General features: G+C 38.4%; 1 protein-coding gene across 3 annotated transcripts in view; it reads right to left on the bottom strand.

Moving 5' to 3' along the window:
- Positions 1 to 16,227, bottom strand: part of PSMD14 (proteasome 26S subunit, non-ATPase 14) — a 46,650-nt gene extending 30,423 nt beyond the window's left edge. Inside the window, exons 1-4 of one of the 3 annotated variants that reach the window (XM_042040848.1) lie at positions 16,126 to 16,227; positions 12,833 to 12,884; positions 11,154 to 11,242; positions 8,183 to 8,234 (exon numbers count right to left, since the gene is read on the bottom strand). In XM_042040848.1, coding sequence (XP_041896782.1) covers positions 8,183 to 8,230 — 48 coding nt within the window. In that variant the 5' untranslated portion in view covers positions 8,231 to 8,234; positions 11,154 to 11,242; positions 12,833 to 12,884; positions 16,126 to 16,227. Of the gene's footprint in view, positions 1 to 8,182; positions 8,235 to 11,153; positions 11,245 to 12,832; positions 12,885 to 16,125 lie in introns of those variants that run through there. The other 2 variants (XM_042040849.1, XM_042040850.1) reach the window with 2 other exon arrangements.
- Between the last annotated feature and the right edge of the window lie 200 nt (positions 16,228 to 16,427).

Here is a 16,427-nt window from a genome sequence, read left to right as displayed (position 1 = left end):
GTGGCAAAAGGAGTGAGACATATTCTGAAATCTCAATGGTTCTAACAACTTCGTCATGACAAGCACCAGAAGCCACGTATTGCATTTTCTGCAGTACAGGAAGTTAACGTGATCAGTCATGGCAGAGAAAATTATTGAGGTCATACAAAAATATCAAAAAATCAGAGAACTCAAAAAAAAAAGGGAAAAACGTATTACTTTGCACTGTGAATCACATACTAATTAGCAGCAATTTAGAATTTTATTGTTATTTTCAAGCTATTACACACACAATTTTGTAGTTAGTTCCAGATCAACAGGATTAGATTTTGAAGCTAGCATTATGTCTAAACAGTTTGTATGTTTAGGTCCATTTTTATACCACTTATAATCAAGCATGCATAACAGACCACAAAATACCATAAGTCTCAAAAAACAGCCTAGATTTCTCAAAGGATCACATTGTCTTGATACACCATATGTCAGATGAAATAAAAATTGTAGTAATATGTTTAGTCTCATAGACTCCAAAATGGAGTAGGGATACTAAGGAAGTATTGTGGCATCAACTGCTACCTTAAATTGAAAATTCTCTGAAAAAAACCCCAGCTTAACAGGCTAGATAAAAACTGTCTCAGTATGTTTTACAAAATTCTGTCTCCTAAAAAAAGTTTACCCAGGTTCACATTTACAACAGCAATATAGATGGACTTGAAATATATAACATTCCCCATCTCCCTTCCTCTTCAAAACCAAAATTACAAACCACAGAACTTTGTATAGCTTTGAGCAGTTGGTTAAACGGGTTGGGATCATAAATTTGCCAACACCTCTTTGGTGCAGAGCCAGAATTTTACTGCTTAGCTTTTCTGCTTGTTTAGAATTTTTTAGTTTCTGTGGGGTGGTTGAGAGGTTTTCTTTTTTTGTGTGTGTGGGGTGGGTTTTGGTTTGTTTTTTTGCTAGGGCTTTGGCAGGGGGGTGAGGGGGTGTTTTTGGTTTTTTGGTTCGGTTCTTTTTTAGGGGTTTTTTGGTCAGTTTGTTTTGTTATTTGATTGTTTCTAACTAAGCAGAACTTCAAACAAAAATAATCTCTAGCTTATCAGGACACTCAGAGAATATTATTATCAGAAATAAACGTTTACTACTCAATATTAACATGTATTCATGATAGAAAATTATTTACATATATCACCTAGTTGCAACTTGCAATAGTCAGACTTCCTGCAATGGTCCCAGTATAACCATTGCATGAAATGGCTGCTTAAGTGTAATCTTCCCTGGGTCAGTGTTTCCGCTATCTTTACCCCATTTAATCTACAAATTCCTTGAGAGACATTACACAAAGGGGTAGGTATGCTGTATTACTGCATTTAATATTCCTTATCAAGCATAAGGACAATCTGGACTAGATAACCTTTAAATGTCTCTTCCAACACAAACCATTCTATGATTCTATGACAATGTTATGGTTAGCAAAAAGCCATAAGATCAGGGACACAAAACAAATCCTCAGTAACACTGTATATCTTTTTGAAAAGAACTATTATTTTTCACAGCCTCAATGTACTGTAAATAAAAAGAAAATCCAGAAAATACAAAGGTCAGTTTCATTCCAGAATAAAACCAGGACTAACCTGTTATCTATTCCAATCAGCATTACAGAAGGTATTGGGATTTAGAACTGAGAGCCTCAAGGCAGAAGACAAGTCAGCACCTGTAATTCTGTCTGCCTTCAGAAGTCTTGCTCTAATGTAGATTTTTAATTACCTTATTCTAGACACAGTTCTGCCAAGAAGAAGGTCTGCCCTCAGCAGGTTCTGCCTAAGCTCACCCTAAAGTACACTTTGTGAAGCAAAGCAGTTAAAGGTATCTTCTCAATATGCAGAAGAATGTAATGGGTTCTATATGCCTATAGGTTCTCTGCTGTGAAGATCTGGTTCTCTGGATACAAGCAGGTGAACTGGGAGACTCAGTGGCAATATGCAGGGAAGTCAGTTGTTTGCAACAGTTGAAAAAAACAATCAATCAACCAACACCCACCAGCCCCCCAAACCACACCACTATAACACAAAAACATTTCAAACTTCCCAGAAAAACTTGAAGAGGACTCTTCTACACAGCAGGAGGAAAACAGAAACCCTTGTTCAAAGGTGGTAGATAGTGGCACTGCAACTTAATATTCAAGTGCATGGGATTTCAGAAAGAAGATACAACTTCCAAGAGAAATAAATTACATCAATCACTATAAGGCAGCTGTTTCGTGCTTGAAGAAAGGAACATTACAAGTGAATAGATGCAATGCAAAATGCACAAAGATGTCTCTTCTTTAGTCTTTCTTCCCCAAGCTCTTTCTCGTTATGGCTACACTCATTTCCTTGTCCAAGCTCCTTTGTCTCTTCTGGGGAAAGTCGAAAGTCAGCTGGACTGCGCTGTCAATTAAACTGAGGAGAGAGAACCTAATTGCCTAATTATTAGAAATACTGAAGTTTAAGATCTGAGGCCAAGAAGAGGCAGCTAAAAATGTTCTCTAGAGTAAAACAGCAGATCAGAGGAAACTGTAATGCTCAGACACAATCCACTAGTATTTTAGTTTCAGTTTTATGTTTGTGATCAATACATAAGACGTGTCTATAGTCCAGCCATCCTACTTTAAGACAGCCTTTATAACACAAATTACACACAGGGTTTAAGTAAAATTATATGACTGCTCTAAACCAACTCTAGCAGGTTTCTCTCTCTCTCTCTCTCCCATCAGCCCCTTAGGAGATAAATCACATTACAATGACTCAACTGTACTACAAATGTATGAGAACTACACTCTGCCTTTGCAATCCCCAGCAACTTTCAAACAAGCCTAACATGACCCATGGAGTTACTGTCTCCAGCGAAATCAGACCCAGGCCACACCTGTACCCTAAATTTGATATGAAGCTTTTGTTGAACAGACCTGTACTAAAGCACTAATCAATGCAGTAAAACATTCATCCCAGACAATGAAAGTAAAACAACACAGTTTACTATCTCTAAGGTGGTTTTTTTCTCCTTAAAACAAAATCACATATTTTGTATATAAAAACTGATGCTGAGACTTTCTACAGAAGATAATGCAGGCAATTAAGTCTTCTGAACTTTCTATGGGATTTCATGTTAGATGTTTTTAATGGATAAAAAATGTTTGTCACTGAGAAAATTTTTTTATTCCTTAAGTGCGTTGACAGCTTCCAGGGAAAAAAAGTAAAACTGGAATAACCCACCCAAACTGTACACCATCTCATCTACTGGGAGTTACATTGGAGTTCTAGAAATAGTAACATTCTTCGTACTTGAGAACTTTGCTGGAAAATGTCTCAGAAGCAATGGCACAGAAATGATGCACAATTTTCAGAGCTATAATTCAGATTTATTCCCCTGGCAAAATAGTCTCAAAAGGCGTATTTGAAGCTTCAAATACATATGAGAAGCAGACAACAGTGCATCACCACAATTCAAACCCCATAAAGCATATATACCCAGGAGACACAGAAAGGAGAAAGTCATACAGCTAAACAGATACTGAGATAACAGAACACTCTACAGCTTTACAAAGAAAAAGGCACTTCATTAAAGACAACACATTTGCACCCTTCAAATTAAAACACAACCTGTTTCAAGAATCAATGAACCAAAATAATCTTCGGTAAGATGTTAAGGTGTTGCAGTTTTTCCTGGTTGGGTTGTTGGTGTGATTTTGGTTTTTTGGGGTTTTTTTTGGAGAGGAGGGATGGGAGTTGTCTGGGTTTGTTTTGGGCTTAAGGTTTTTTTGTTGTTGGTGGATGCTTCTGTTTACATATGGAAGATGTAAGATGCAAGAAAAAGTCATATACTTTGAATGACAAATCAGCTTAATGAAGTAACTCAAGGAAATTTGCATCTAGTCGTTAATTGGGAATGATCTACACTGAGTCTGATCCTCCACTGTCTGCCAGACCATCAACTCCTCTTTGGAAGCCTTTTTTTGCATGCAAAAGAGTGCACTGTGCTGTCCTCCAACAACCACCCCGACCACATCAGCACATGAAACAGAACTTTAGATCAGCAGCAGGTCTCCCAAGTTCCCATGGTGCCAGAAATTTACTAAATAGCATAAGCATGTTCTGAAAAAACCAAGATCCTATGAGAGGAAAAAGGTTCCACAGCATCAAGCAGTGCAGTATTTGAAACCTCCTAATCAAAGTGACAGTTTTCAAGTGCCATTTACAATGCCCTAATCTGGAAACATCCCAGCTAACCCATCTGATCAACTATTTCACAGATGGAAGCACTTGATGGCTAATTGGCAAGTCCATGATTCAAATAAAATAGCTATCTGCACTTCTTTTTCTATATTCCAAGTCAAGGTGTAAACACTCCTTATAAGCCACAGGTCAGTTCTCTGTCTCCCCCTCCCTTCCCATTGGAATTTTCCCCCTTCCCCTCTGTCATCAAATATGTTAATTCAAAAATACAGAATCAGTTTTATTTTTCATCTATTGTACTAGAACAGTTGTCTGCACTAACAGAGCAGTGTAAATGAATATTTTCAAAAATCTATCAAGCAATAAAAATTACTTCAACAGCCTCTTTTAAAAGTGTCAGTATTTCACTGCTCCCTATCACATCTGGATTCAGAAAAACAGACAGCATGTGCTAGTATGGACAAGAACTTAACTTGAATTACTGTTCTGAAAGTGTTGAGGAGAGAAAGCTTGTCTACAAATGCACTTAATTTGCTCACACCCTTTGCAGTGGGATTACCTAATAGAGGCATATGTGGAACTGATTTCACCAGCAAACAATAGTTCAGCATACAAAATGAAGATGAGTGTTGCTCCAAATTCCCGCCTGCTACATAAGCAGGATGCTTTTACGTACCCCACAAACCTGTTCATTTGTCTGCAGCAAATGTACAATGCAAACCGAAGTACTAAACCACTAGTGAAATTCTGTGGTAGGCAGTATTCCAGGGGGACAAACAGGGAGAGACAGAAAAGAATGAATCAGGAAAGAGAAGTTAAGTAGAAAAACGCAACATGTCGAGGGGCAGAAGGAAAAAGACAGGAGACCATATAAGTAAAGAAAAACAAGTGCATTGCCAAAATCTTAATTCCCTTGAACTACAGGAGGGAAACTGAAGTAATAAGATTTTCTTTGAGACATCACAACACTTTGAATCTTTTACATCTTTTCTAAAAGGCTTCATTCATTCATTCATTCATCTTATGCATTTATCACAAGAGCATAAATTCAAGACAAAACAAACTTATGGACCACGTCTACAACACCAGTCGTGTAAGACATAAACAATTTCTGCATGAAGCAGTGTTCCAAAGAAGGTCATACTTTTGGCATCAAGTTCAAAACTAAACACAGGTACCTTGCCATAAAAAGAACACACAGTTAATGACCAAGTGCACTGTCAGGAAATACTGTGAATGGCTTATGTGATGCCAAAAGCTGTAAGATTCTCCTCCCTTCTCCTCTCTTGTCCACCTCCTCCTCCCCTTTGTTCACCTATGATTAAAAGAGAAGAAATGCCTCAAGAAAAGCCACAAGTCACTGGAGGGAAAGTTTATTGTTGAAGTATCAGTTTAAGATTACTTCCTTAAAGATCTGTTTATTAGCCATTTGAAGACAGGCTTAGGGTAGATGGGATTTAGCACTGACCTCCACTGGACAACTGAAGGCCAATCAGCCACTCAATAGCATCCTGAAGGAGCAAGAAGTAAGGAAAGAGAACCACAAATTCAGTGACAGCAGCTATCAAGTGTAATACACTACACCAAAAGACCTGAAAAGCATATTGCAAACACATTAATTTAAAGTTCATTTGGGACAACAGATCTGAGTTTGGAAAACCAAGAAAACCTAAATGAGACAATAATCAGAAGAGGTAATTTTGCCAAGGGGAAAGAGTCAAGTAACTGCTGCTGAAGAAGCTAAAGCAAGTCACTGAGAAAGAATGCCTCGGCAGAGACGAAACGGGAACTGTGCTGACCAAGCATCCGCCGGTACTTTAACATCAGTTACAAAGCAAATCAAACCAAATGGACTCTTAGCAAACTTTAATGGAGAGGACATGCAGTCCTCTTGCAAAGCAGACCCCAAGCTACACAAAAAAGAAATCTCCAAACTATGTGATAAAATTACTTTAAAAATGCCCCTTTTTCTACCAGACTATATACACAGATGATTCTTATGCTGGCAAGAATGACTCAGTCAGATGTTTTTACTACATTCAACCTTTAGAACAACTGTGACACAGCAATAAGAAGAACAAAAAGCTTTGTACTGCTGTTTAAAACACCCTAGTGCAAACAAATGGTAATAACTTTGCTTTCTAGCAGTACAAAATATATCCAAGAAATACCTTCCTCCTCTCTTCTATCTCAAAGACATCTGATTCACTCTGGATTATCTCTCAATTTTTATCAATCGATACTCAGGATATAAGTGACCTTTGAAGGTCCATTGAAACACAGTATTTTAAGGACGTAAAAATATTCTATTTGAAAAGCCTTCCTGCTGATTCAATAAACCAAAAGACTACAAATTCAGTCAAGACATCCAGTGCAAGCAGCAGCTTGAGTAAAGAGCAATTCAATTTTATGCGTTTTTTTTTAATCCAACACATACTCATCAACTCATTTAAGAGACAATTCCATATTTAAACATACACAGAGCAGCTTTGCAGGCCAAAGCTACCAGAGGAGTTCAGTGAGCTTCCTCTGAATGTTATGTTCTATTGTCTGCCACAGTTTTTTAGCAAGCCTTAAGTTAAAGATGAAAAATTCAGAAAACAGCAGAGAGTTAACCGTAAATGTGAAAAACAGCTTTGATATGCGTCAAGTTCAGAGAGGACTAAGAAGTGAAAGCTTGAGAGATTAGACTGCACAGATGTTAAAAAAATGAAGAGTCATGAAGCAGGCTGGCAGCTCAGAGGAACAAGAGAAATAACTGTTTAAGAAAGTGAAACTAAAAATAACTGAGGGCGGCTTGAAGATTCACTAAGAGAACGTGAATAGAATTTTAGCTATAAAAAGGGGAAAAAAAATTATGCACCAAAAGTTACAGCTTATTTGGCAAAACATCTAGAGTCTGTAGATCAGCCTAGAATATTTCACCAAATGCTTCAGTATTATACTCCTGTAGTTATACTGGACACAAACACACTACACACAACCAAAAGAAGCTTTGGGTTTAGCAATTTCAAACATCCCAGAAACAACCCCTGCCTACACATCATGAAGCCTAAGACATACAGAACTGATTACTCCGGAAGAACAAGAGTCTGGATTCCCGATTTAGAAAGAGCCCAGGAGGCAGATGAGGAAACAGAGAAAGGCCAGCTATTGCAGCCAACCAAGACTACAAAGGAAATTACGCTGGGGCTCATTCCTGAAGGAAAGAATTCTTTCTACAGACCTCAAACAAAGAAGTTCCTAATTATTTTTTCCCCTGTATCCAGAGTAATCAGCACAATGTAATAAGATCAGCTTGATTTTATTTTTGAAGACTGCTGGCAATGCCAGTTGATCAAGGAAAAAAGCACTAGGACTTGCTGTAAAGGTAGGAGAAGCCATACGATGTGAATAGGTCTCTCACTGGAACAAGACAGCTGCCAGGGAGACCTTTTTGCTGTGAGTAGTTAGAGAAGTGAGGACAATCAACAGGAGGAGACACAATAAAACACACATACAGGTAGCTACAACTACCCATACGTGATAAATCCAATTCAAATTACCTCTTGAAATTTACCTATACTTCAGTATCTTATAATGCCCCATTCACAATGTGATCCAAGAACCGAAAGATGTAATTTATGACAGAGCAGTGGATGTGCTTGGCCATTTAGAATACCCTTCATGTTCTGAAATTCTGTATTACTTGCAACTGGTTTTTAAAAAAATATATTATGTGTTTCCAATGCTTTTCAATTCAAACTTTAAAATGCTCAGACACAAAAAGAAAGGTCTATAAACATTCTGTAAACTTAGTGCCAACACAGGTATTCGTATTTACAAAAAAAAAAGGTCAGGCTGTAACAAAGATTTGCATACACATATAGAGTCTCTTGAGTCAAAGATTACTATGAACTCTGCTTTTTGGTGCTGTTTTAAAATATAACAGAAGGCATGTTCCAGAATTCATTAATTTTAAAGAAAAGATTGACAAGCTATATACTAACCTGTCCCAGCCCAGGCATACCTCCTCCCAGTCGCAGAAGTCTATCCATATTTCTAGAAAAACAGAAACAAAGGAAAAATGTTCCCAAACTCAAAATGTTTACTAAATTGCTATCTATATAATTCACCTTCAGTCACTCAGTATGTCAAAAATATTGGTGGTAATTACAACACAACATCAGACTTCCTGTTAATTAACACCACATATTAATTCAAGAAGCTGTCTTCCATGCTAATTAACAGACTTTGTTTTATTGCTTTGGTTTTGGGTTATCCCCATTTCTGAAGATGAACACTCTTGTCAAACTTCTCAAAACTTTCCCATCATTCAATTAATTGGGGGATTTTTGTTGCTTATGATCAGTACCTACAGCCAGAAAGTTCCTAAAACTTATTAGATATACAATCGAATTTACTTCAGTTTGCTCAGAAATCATCAATAAAAATGTTAAAGTAAGGATTTTAGCATCCTCATTAGTAAGTTCCGCGCTAATTAACTTACAGCTTGTCAGTTATCATCAAAACTACATGTGAAAGACACTAAGCAGATTATGGATCTCTGAATTAGCATCAAAAGCTTTTTTTTAATGAACTCATTATACTAAAAGAAATACTGTAAAGTAAACATTTAATGTGTATATAGTTAGAAGACTAGTGACAGTACAGTCATTTAATACATTTCCAGTGTTGCATGTGCCATTGCTTTAGTGCAAGATTATTCCAATCAATGAAATGTCTTACCTTAGAAAAAAAGCCAATAAAAAACAACCCCATCAGTTTTTATGTCTTGTAACTTTCAAAGGGGTGATCCCTAGGAATAAAGGCTGTTAAGGTGCCCAACCAAAAAAATTACACTGATATTTCTTTCTCTAGTTTCTTTACTTTCTATTGTTGAAAAGACATCGACAATTTCATGGTGGATACCTAAGTACAGGTTCTGCCCCAGCTTTAACAGAACTTTACCCCATGCTTACTTGGCTTTTTCAACTTCTTAGCTCTATACAACAGAACTTAAGGATAAAATTTTAAAAAGCCTACTGAATATTTATTTTTGAACATCTGTTTTCAGCAAATCAAGCAATTTCCAAGGCTTACAGAAATCAGAAAATTTTACTGGCTTATTTTATTTGTGAAATAGAAGATACAAAGTACAGCATCGAAAATTATGGTCTTAACTGGACAAGTTTTAACACAACACAACAAAGCCTGTTTAGGTGATATAAAAGCAATTGAGAACACAAAGTATGATTTCCAAAACACATTCATTCTCCAAGTGGATGTTACATTACACATAAGAGAATTATATACATGATTTCAGATTACATTAATAACACTAATTCAATAGTCTTCTTTTGAAAGTAATTATGCAAAAGAACTTGAAAAACGTATTTGTTTTGTATATGAAAAAATCTTCATGTTGAAGATGAACATCACCATCATTTTCATCATTTCTTCTGAAATTTGCTAGAATTTTTACTGGCTAAAGACTAACAAACTTTATTTCAGTATAAGTTTAAAACAAATAGTTTAAGCTTCTAAACACACAGAGAAGCAGCATTTTACTTCCTACTTTAATGACTTCATAAGCTATCCAAGGTACATCGATCAGAAATACTTGCTTTACTTGCTAATTTCACTTTCCCAGTTTAATAAACTATCAGGCTGTTAGTTTAATATGATTCACTGCCTTGATTTTGTAGAACCTGCAAACCCAACAAGTGCAGCCTCACCTAGCAGTAAGTATTTTCTTAAAGCTCCACTGGCGCCATATAAATTAAAAAGGAGTTTATTAAGGCGTCAATGGTTATGCTTCACTTTTTCAGTAAGTTCACTGAAACCAAGCTTCTTTATTAGAGGTAAAAGCTGCACACAGTGTATATGCTTTTCTATCCTGAACTACAATAAATTCCAAATCAAGTTGGAGGATTGCCTTGGAAAGGTTAAGTTGCTGTTTAAAGATATTATGTAAGCATATGTTAAATGGCTTCAATAAAACAGTCACAATGTTACCACAAATTAACGCCAACTACAGTTCATTTTACCCCTCTGTGGTAGATACTCCTCCATTGAAACCCACAATGATTCATCTTCCATGACACTAAAGAGGGCTGAAGAGTAACTGAGAAGTAGATTTAAGCTACTAAAACGATTATTTTAATCCATCATGGTTGTTCATTTATTTTAAGAAACTTTTAGTCTCTACAACTGGTAACCCTAAAACTGGTAGTTCTGACAACTACAGCAACTTCCATAAGCTGATGAGGTACATTATCTACATACATTTAAGAAATAGTATTGAATAACAAATCCTATAACACAAGTGAAAAATAATAGACAGTACTAATTAATATTTTATTTACACTTTTTTTGCCGTTTCTAACCCAATAGAATAGTACATCATTTATAGAACCATACTTTGCCATATTAAAGTTGGATTAGACTAATGTGTTAAACAAATTGATTATTTGTCAGCATAACTTTACAACAAAATCTCACTGTCCTACAGAACTGGAGGGATGTAACATTTCCCACCTAACTGTCACAGACTAGTCACTGAACTGAGATATTTAGATTTTCAAGACAGCAGCACAGACAGAAAATCTCCAAAACCCAGTTCTAGACGCACTGCAAATTATTTCACTAGCTCCATGACTTGACTCTGGTTAGAGTTGTGGCAACTAATGCTTTACTTGCCTATTTGTAACTGAGTATGTTTTAGTAAGCCATAGATTATATGGACCTAAACATAACTGTTTACTCAGATGTATAAACATCTGAAGAATTTAGGTCAGTGAAGCAAATCAGAACAAATTTTAATTTTTGTTAATCCACTGTATCTAAATATTATTTCAGCTATAGACTCCATTTCTGAAACAATGTTTTTGTAAAACTTAAAACAGCTTAAGCAAGATTTTTAGACATTAATGAAGGTAACTTTAGCCTTTACAAATAAAGCAACTATGCATTTCTAACCTGGTGCTCAGCAAGAGGTGCTCACAGAACAAACTCAGCAGCAGCTCCCCACTTTTTGACTGTAAAGATGATACCAGTAGATCTCTTTCCTGTAGAAAGAAACAGAAACGAGAAGGGCAGAAACCCAGTAAAATTTAGAAACACATGCAAAAAGATACATTACATTGATAAGCTACAAAAGGACAAGGCACCACTGAAGAAAAACCCAAATAAAGTCTACTGGTTTTTTCTTTTCCTTTTACCATACAATCCCTCGAAGTGGTACATGCCATGTCTTGCTCAAATATCCATAATACTGCAAGACGCTTCCAATTTTCTCAAAATTACATGTAAAAATACTTTAATAATTAATTTAAGCAATTTAAAGCTAATTGATCATTTAAACTGCTGTTAGAAACTAAAACCACAGTCTTTTTTTACTAAGCTCTTGTTGTAGCTAAGATCCCCTAAGCACCAAGGGTAAGAGCAGTCTGCAGATACAGAAAGCTTTCCTGTTTATTTCTGCAAGAGCAATTGGTGTGACTGGAAAAGTCACAAAGACCTTTAGGTTTGCCTGAATTCAGGTTGAGAAAGAATGCTTCACATTCAATTTAGGAGTTAAAATTCATGTTATCCTCCTCCCTGAGAACACTGCCCATTAACTGCATCCACTCATTCATTTGTAGAGCAGTGTTTTAAAACAGATCTGTGAAATGATCTGTGGCCATGATTTGATAGACGTTTTTTTCAATGTCAGTGTTAACATAAGGAGCAATGAGGAAGCTGCTGCTGCTCACCAACTTGATGCTGCTTTCTCAGTACTGCCAGGACAGCCATTTGTGCAGCCCTGCAGCAAACTGAGAGGCTATCAAAAACGCTGGGTTTAACCCTGTTCACTTCTCTGAGAGGCTTCACGCTGCATCCCAGAAATAGTTGTCTTGCCATAACAGAAAAAGAGGTCTTGGAAGAGCTGACTGCTTCTAACACTAATACAGGTTCCAGAAGACATTTCTGTCAAATCATTCTTTAAGCTAAAGCTGCCCAAAGAATGTCTGTGGGTTTTGGGGGTTGGTTTTGTGTTTCTGTTTGGGTGGAGGGCTTTTGTTTTGCTTTTTAGTAACTGAGGTAATTTAACAGAGACCCTTCTGAACCTTAACTCAAAGTAGTACAAGAGCAAAGGAAGATGTGTTCACCTTCCCAGAAAGCTGGAAAAAAAGAACAAGTCAGCGTTTCTCAGTGCTGACAGGCTGGGGTGGAAATCACTAACAAGTCAAATGGAAAGTTACTATCCTTCTGCCAGCTTTGCAGAAGGCAATGATCCAGGAGAGACCATGAGAGCCAGGAGCCCAGGCTACAACAGAACTGCAACCACTTCATCAACTGGGCTTGAGTTACAACCCAATTCACCTTTAGCCACCTGACCACCCAGTGGTCTTGCATTCCCTTCTCCACTTACTATAAGGATATGAAAGAAACAAATCTCCATGAGCTTGGTCTGTTCCCCAGGGAGGCACACATGGTAACCTACAGCTGAGAATCTTACCTCTGTTACAAAGTGCAAAAAGCTGGGTTTGATTACCAACTTACCTGTTGGGTTTTTCCCTATATTTGCACACACACACTCACATTATATATACATATATATATATGTATATAATAAAAGCCAGAAAAGCAAACAAACAATTCACAGTAAATCTCACCTCTTTTCCTTCCAAAGTTGGCAAAAGTTATTTTGATACTGTTTCCTTCTGTCTGCAAGGAAGAATTAACAGTCTCTGTTTAAAGCAAAACTTTAAGGAAGTAAATGTATCAAATAGTTCCATATCAGAAAAATGCAAGACAGTTATCATAATAAACTTGCATTTTGGTGCATTGCAGGATTTAGATGACATGTACTTATCATTGAAATCAATATGGTCACTAATGGCTTAAGACAAAAAGAATTAAATAGCTTCTCTGCTTAAGTATGTCTATGATTGGAAACACCGTAACTAAAAAAATCTTGGTCATAGGATGGTATTTAAAAATCTAAACTTCCATTACTGCAATTTTATTTTTAACTGTCCTTGCTTCAAAAGGGAAAAATCAGTGGATATTAATAATGCAGTGAAAGTATATACAGAGCATCTCAAAACTGATCTGAAAACAGAAAATTTAAAACCCATGTCTAACATTTGCTCCTAATACTACTGGTTAGGTAACTGTAATAATTGGGAAGAACTGCCCATTTGGAGGGCTCTGGTTCACTATTCAGCTGTTCATTGGTATTTTCAAGTCACTTAAATTCTGACTTTTAATAATGAAAACATTTTTCCTTAGGTAACACAGGGATAAAATTATATAAAAGGATTATGCACAAATGTGTGTACATGTATAGGTATAAACCAACAGCTACTGTGCTTATACTTGGCATGCTTCAGCATGTATTTTGAAATCAACTTGAAACAGTCTTAAATTACTGCATCTCTTTGCATGAGACACATGAGTTTCACACTACAGTGCACTATTTTTATCTAGCATTAACACTCCATGATGTGATCCCTCAATGAAAGAGGGTTCTCCTGGTTTGGCAACTTTTGAGTTAGTAAAGAAATAAGTATCAAAATCAGCTTCGACATACATAGAAAACAATGTCTACTAAACTGCCCTATTAGTGGAGAGAGTATCAGGCTACACGCAGGTGACAGCAATTTACTTTGCAATTTGTACACTGAGTGACTGGATGCAAATCATATCATCTTCAGTAACTCAGTTTCTCCACCTGAGACTACATAACAAGATTTGTACAAGCACTTCCAGATCTCCTGTTGAGGAGTTACACATAGCAGATGATCAACAATTTTATTAACAGCAACTAAAGAAGTGGCTTAAGGTTTTTGGTGCAACTGCAACCATTTCAGCTTCACTAGGGACGGTAAACAGCTACAGAGGTAAACCAGCTGAGAAACTGCACATTGCAGAAAAACATCATTTCACCAAGCAAAGAACAAAAACTCGCTGCAGTTAAAGTCATCAAACCTGAACAGAGAGTTCACACATAAAAAGGCTAGGGGGGTTGAGGGGGTGGGTGTGGAGCTAGTCTATTTTCCTATATATTTTGTATGAAAAGAAGAAAAAAATATAGATGTTACCATCAATTCTAAGTAATCTGTTCATTAAAGCTAGAGTTTAATCATGTCATGCATGATTGCAGCCTCAGCAGTGCAAGTCCAGAGCTACATGACTCTTGCTTCCAAAATATGCTCGGTTCTGTAAACCCAGACCCTGTTTCTGGATCACACGAACCTGAATCTCAACAGACCCCAACTGGACTAGGAGGTTTGCAGGTCAGCTTCCCAAACGCTGCTTTCTGACTTCCAAAAGTACATCAGACCTAATTCTACTACATTCATTGCTGAGCTGGAGTTACTTCAGTAACACAGATTCAAACAGACTTCTTTAAAGCTACTGAAGTACACTCACAAAAAACTTACGGATAAGCAAAGGTTCATTAACAAGCTGCACAACCACAGAAACGGATAGAATTTATTTTAATTTTATGCAATATATAAACTAATGGTCTTCTCTGAAATCTGCAGAAAGGCAGGTAAACACACAACTATTGTTGAACTATTCTGTAGTCCAGCAAGTACTTATCACACCAGTTCTCTATTGTTCAAGGTGTCCTTAACACCTGCCATCTCCCATCATCCTAGATATTACAAGGTAGTTGTAGGTACTATTAGTTTATACGCAATAATTCTTGTCAGGAGTGAATCACTTACAAGAAAGTTGACAAACTAATTTATATACTGGTATTATTTAATATTAATTTTAAAGTATTCTCTAACGTATAATGTTCTAAATCATAGTTTTCAAATTAATATCACTGAAATGGTATGTTACAATAAATGATGGAACACAACATTTTCCATTAAGCTACAGGCTAAATCCTGTTGCTCAAAGTCACACTAAGTGATTCAGAAGCAATCCACATGCAAGTCAATTTCTAAATTTCTTCACAAACAGATATTTTTCACTGTCTCAATAAGGTCACAAACAGTTTCTGTCCCACAGAATCTTCTTCCAAGGTTACTCCCTACCCGAGGCATACAGGACACCTTGGACTCCCAGGGCCGACAGCTTTAAGATGAATACAAATCTGTCACACTTTTCAGCTTGCCTAGTACCATTTCAGTTATATATAGCTTTGAGATACATTTACATAAAGCTTCTTTTTAAAAAGTGGATCTCAATCCCTGCTGGTTTTCTGTTTTTCCACAGTATACCGAAAACAACTGTAGCTTTAAGACATGACGCCAGCACACAACCAGATTTGTCAACTGTTTACAAGTATCCAACTACACGACACAAATGTGTTAAAAAAACAATACTTAAGTCAGCTACATATTAGAAATAGCGCTGTTAATTTCTGATCATCGCTCCTTTTCCATTTAATTCTGCTTCCTTCCCCTTCAGGTATCCCAGCCAGCGCTTTGCCCTCACTTCCTCCCGTCCCCCTCTAACTTCAGCTGCACTGCCGGGGATCGTGGCAATGCAGCACTCCGGGAGCAGCAGCGCTGCCGTCCGTGAGGTGCCTCTAATGGGGCACAGAGCGCTGGTGCTGCCCGCAGCACGAACCCGCGCCCGGCGCTGCCGAACTACGACGGCCGCTGCGGGCCGGGGCGGAGGCGGCCGGGCCCTGGGGCCCGTGCGGCGCCGAGGCCCGTCCGGCTCCAGCGCCTGAGCACCCCTCCGCCGCTCCCCGGCCCGTTCAGACCTGCCCCCGCGCCGCCGCTGCCCTGAAATGCCCGGACTTCCCCCGCGGAAAGCCCACGGGGCCCAGCGCGCTCCCCACCCGGGCCGGTGCCGCCCGCCAGACCCGCCCCGTCCCGGTCCCGTCCGCGGCCCTGCCCGGCGCTCGGGCCGACTCCCCGGGCCGCGCTCCCGCCGCCGCGGAGAGGCCGCCGCGGGGTCCCTCAACACCCCGGCGCGGAGACGGCCGGACCCTCACCTGGGCCGGAGCCGCCCGGGCCGCGGTGAATCAGCCGGATCTCATTCAAACCGAGCCCTTCCCGGTTCACAGGGCACCCGGCAGCGGCTTCCGGCCCCGCGGCCGGCGGGGAGGAGCTTCTGAGAGCGGAGACCTCCGGAGGGAGGCAGGCTCCGAGTGGAACAGGCCGAAGGGAAACGGCTTAAACTGCTCTGCTGTAAAGTGCTGTGGGTTAACTTTGTCCCTTTGCAGCCGAATGTCACCAGTGCTGCAACAACGACACGATAGGATGGCAGAAGAACCAACAAATGAGTCATCAAATC

The sequence above is a fragment of the Corvus kubaryi genome, unplaced genomic scaffold, assembly GCF_017639235.1.
Source record: "Corvus kubaryi isolate FWS band 111438036 unplaced genomic scaffold, C.kubaryi_AGA036_p1.0 37396, whole genome shotgun sequence".
Taxonomy (NCBI): domain Eukaryota; kingdom Metazoa; phylum Chordata; class Aves; order Passeriformes; family Corvidae; genus Corvus; species Corvus kubaryi.
Note: the sequence above shows the minus strand (reverse complement) of the source record. Positions and strands in the feature narration are given on the sequence as shown.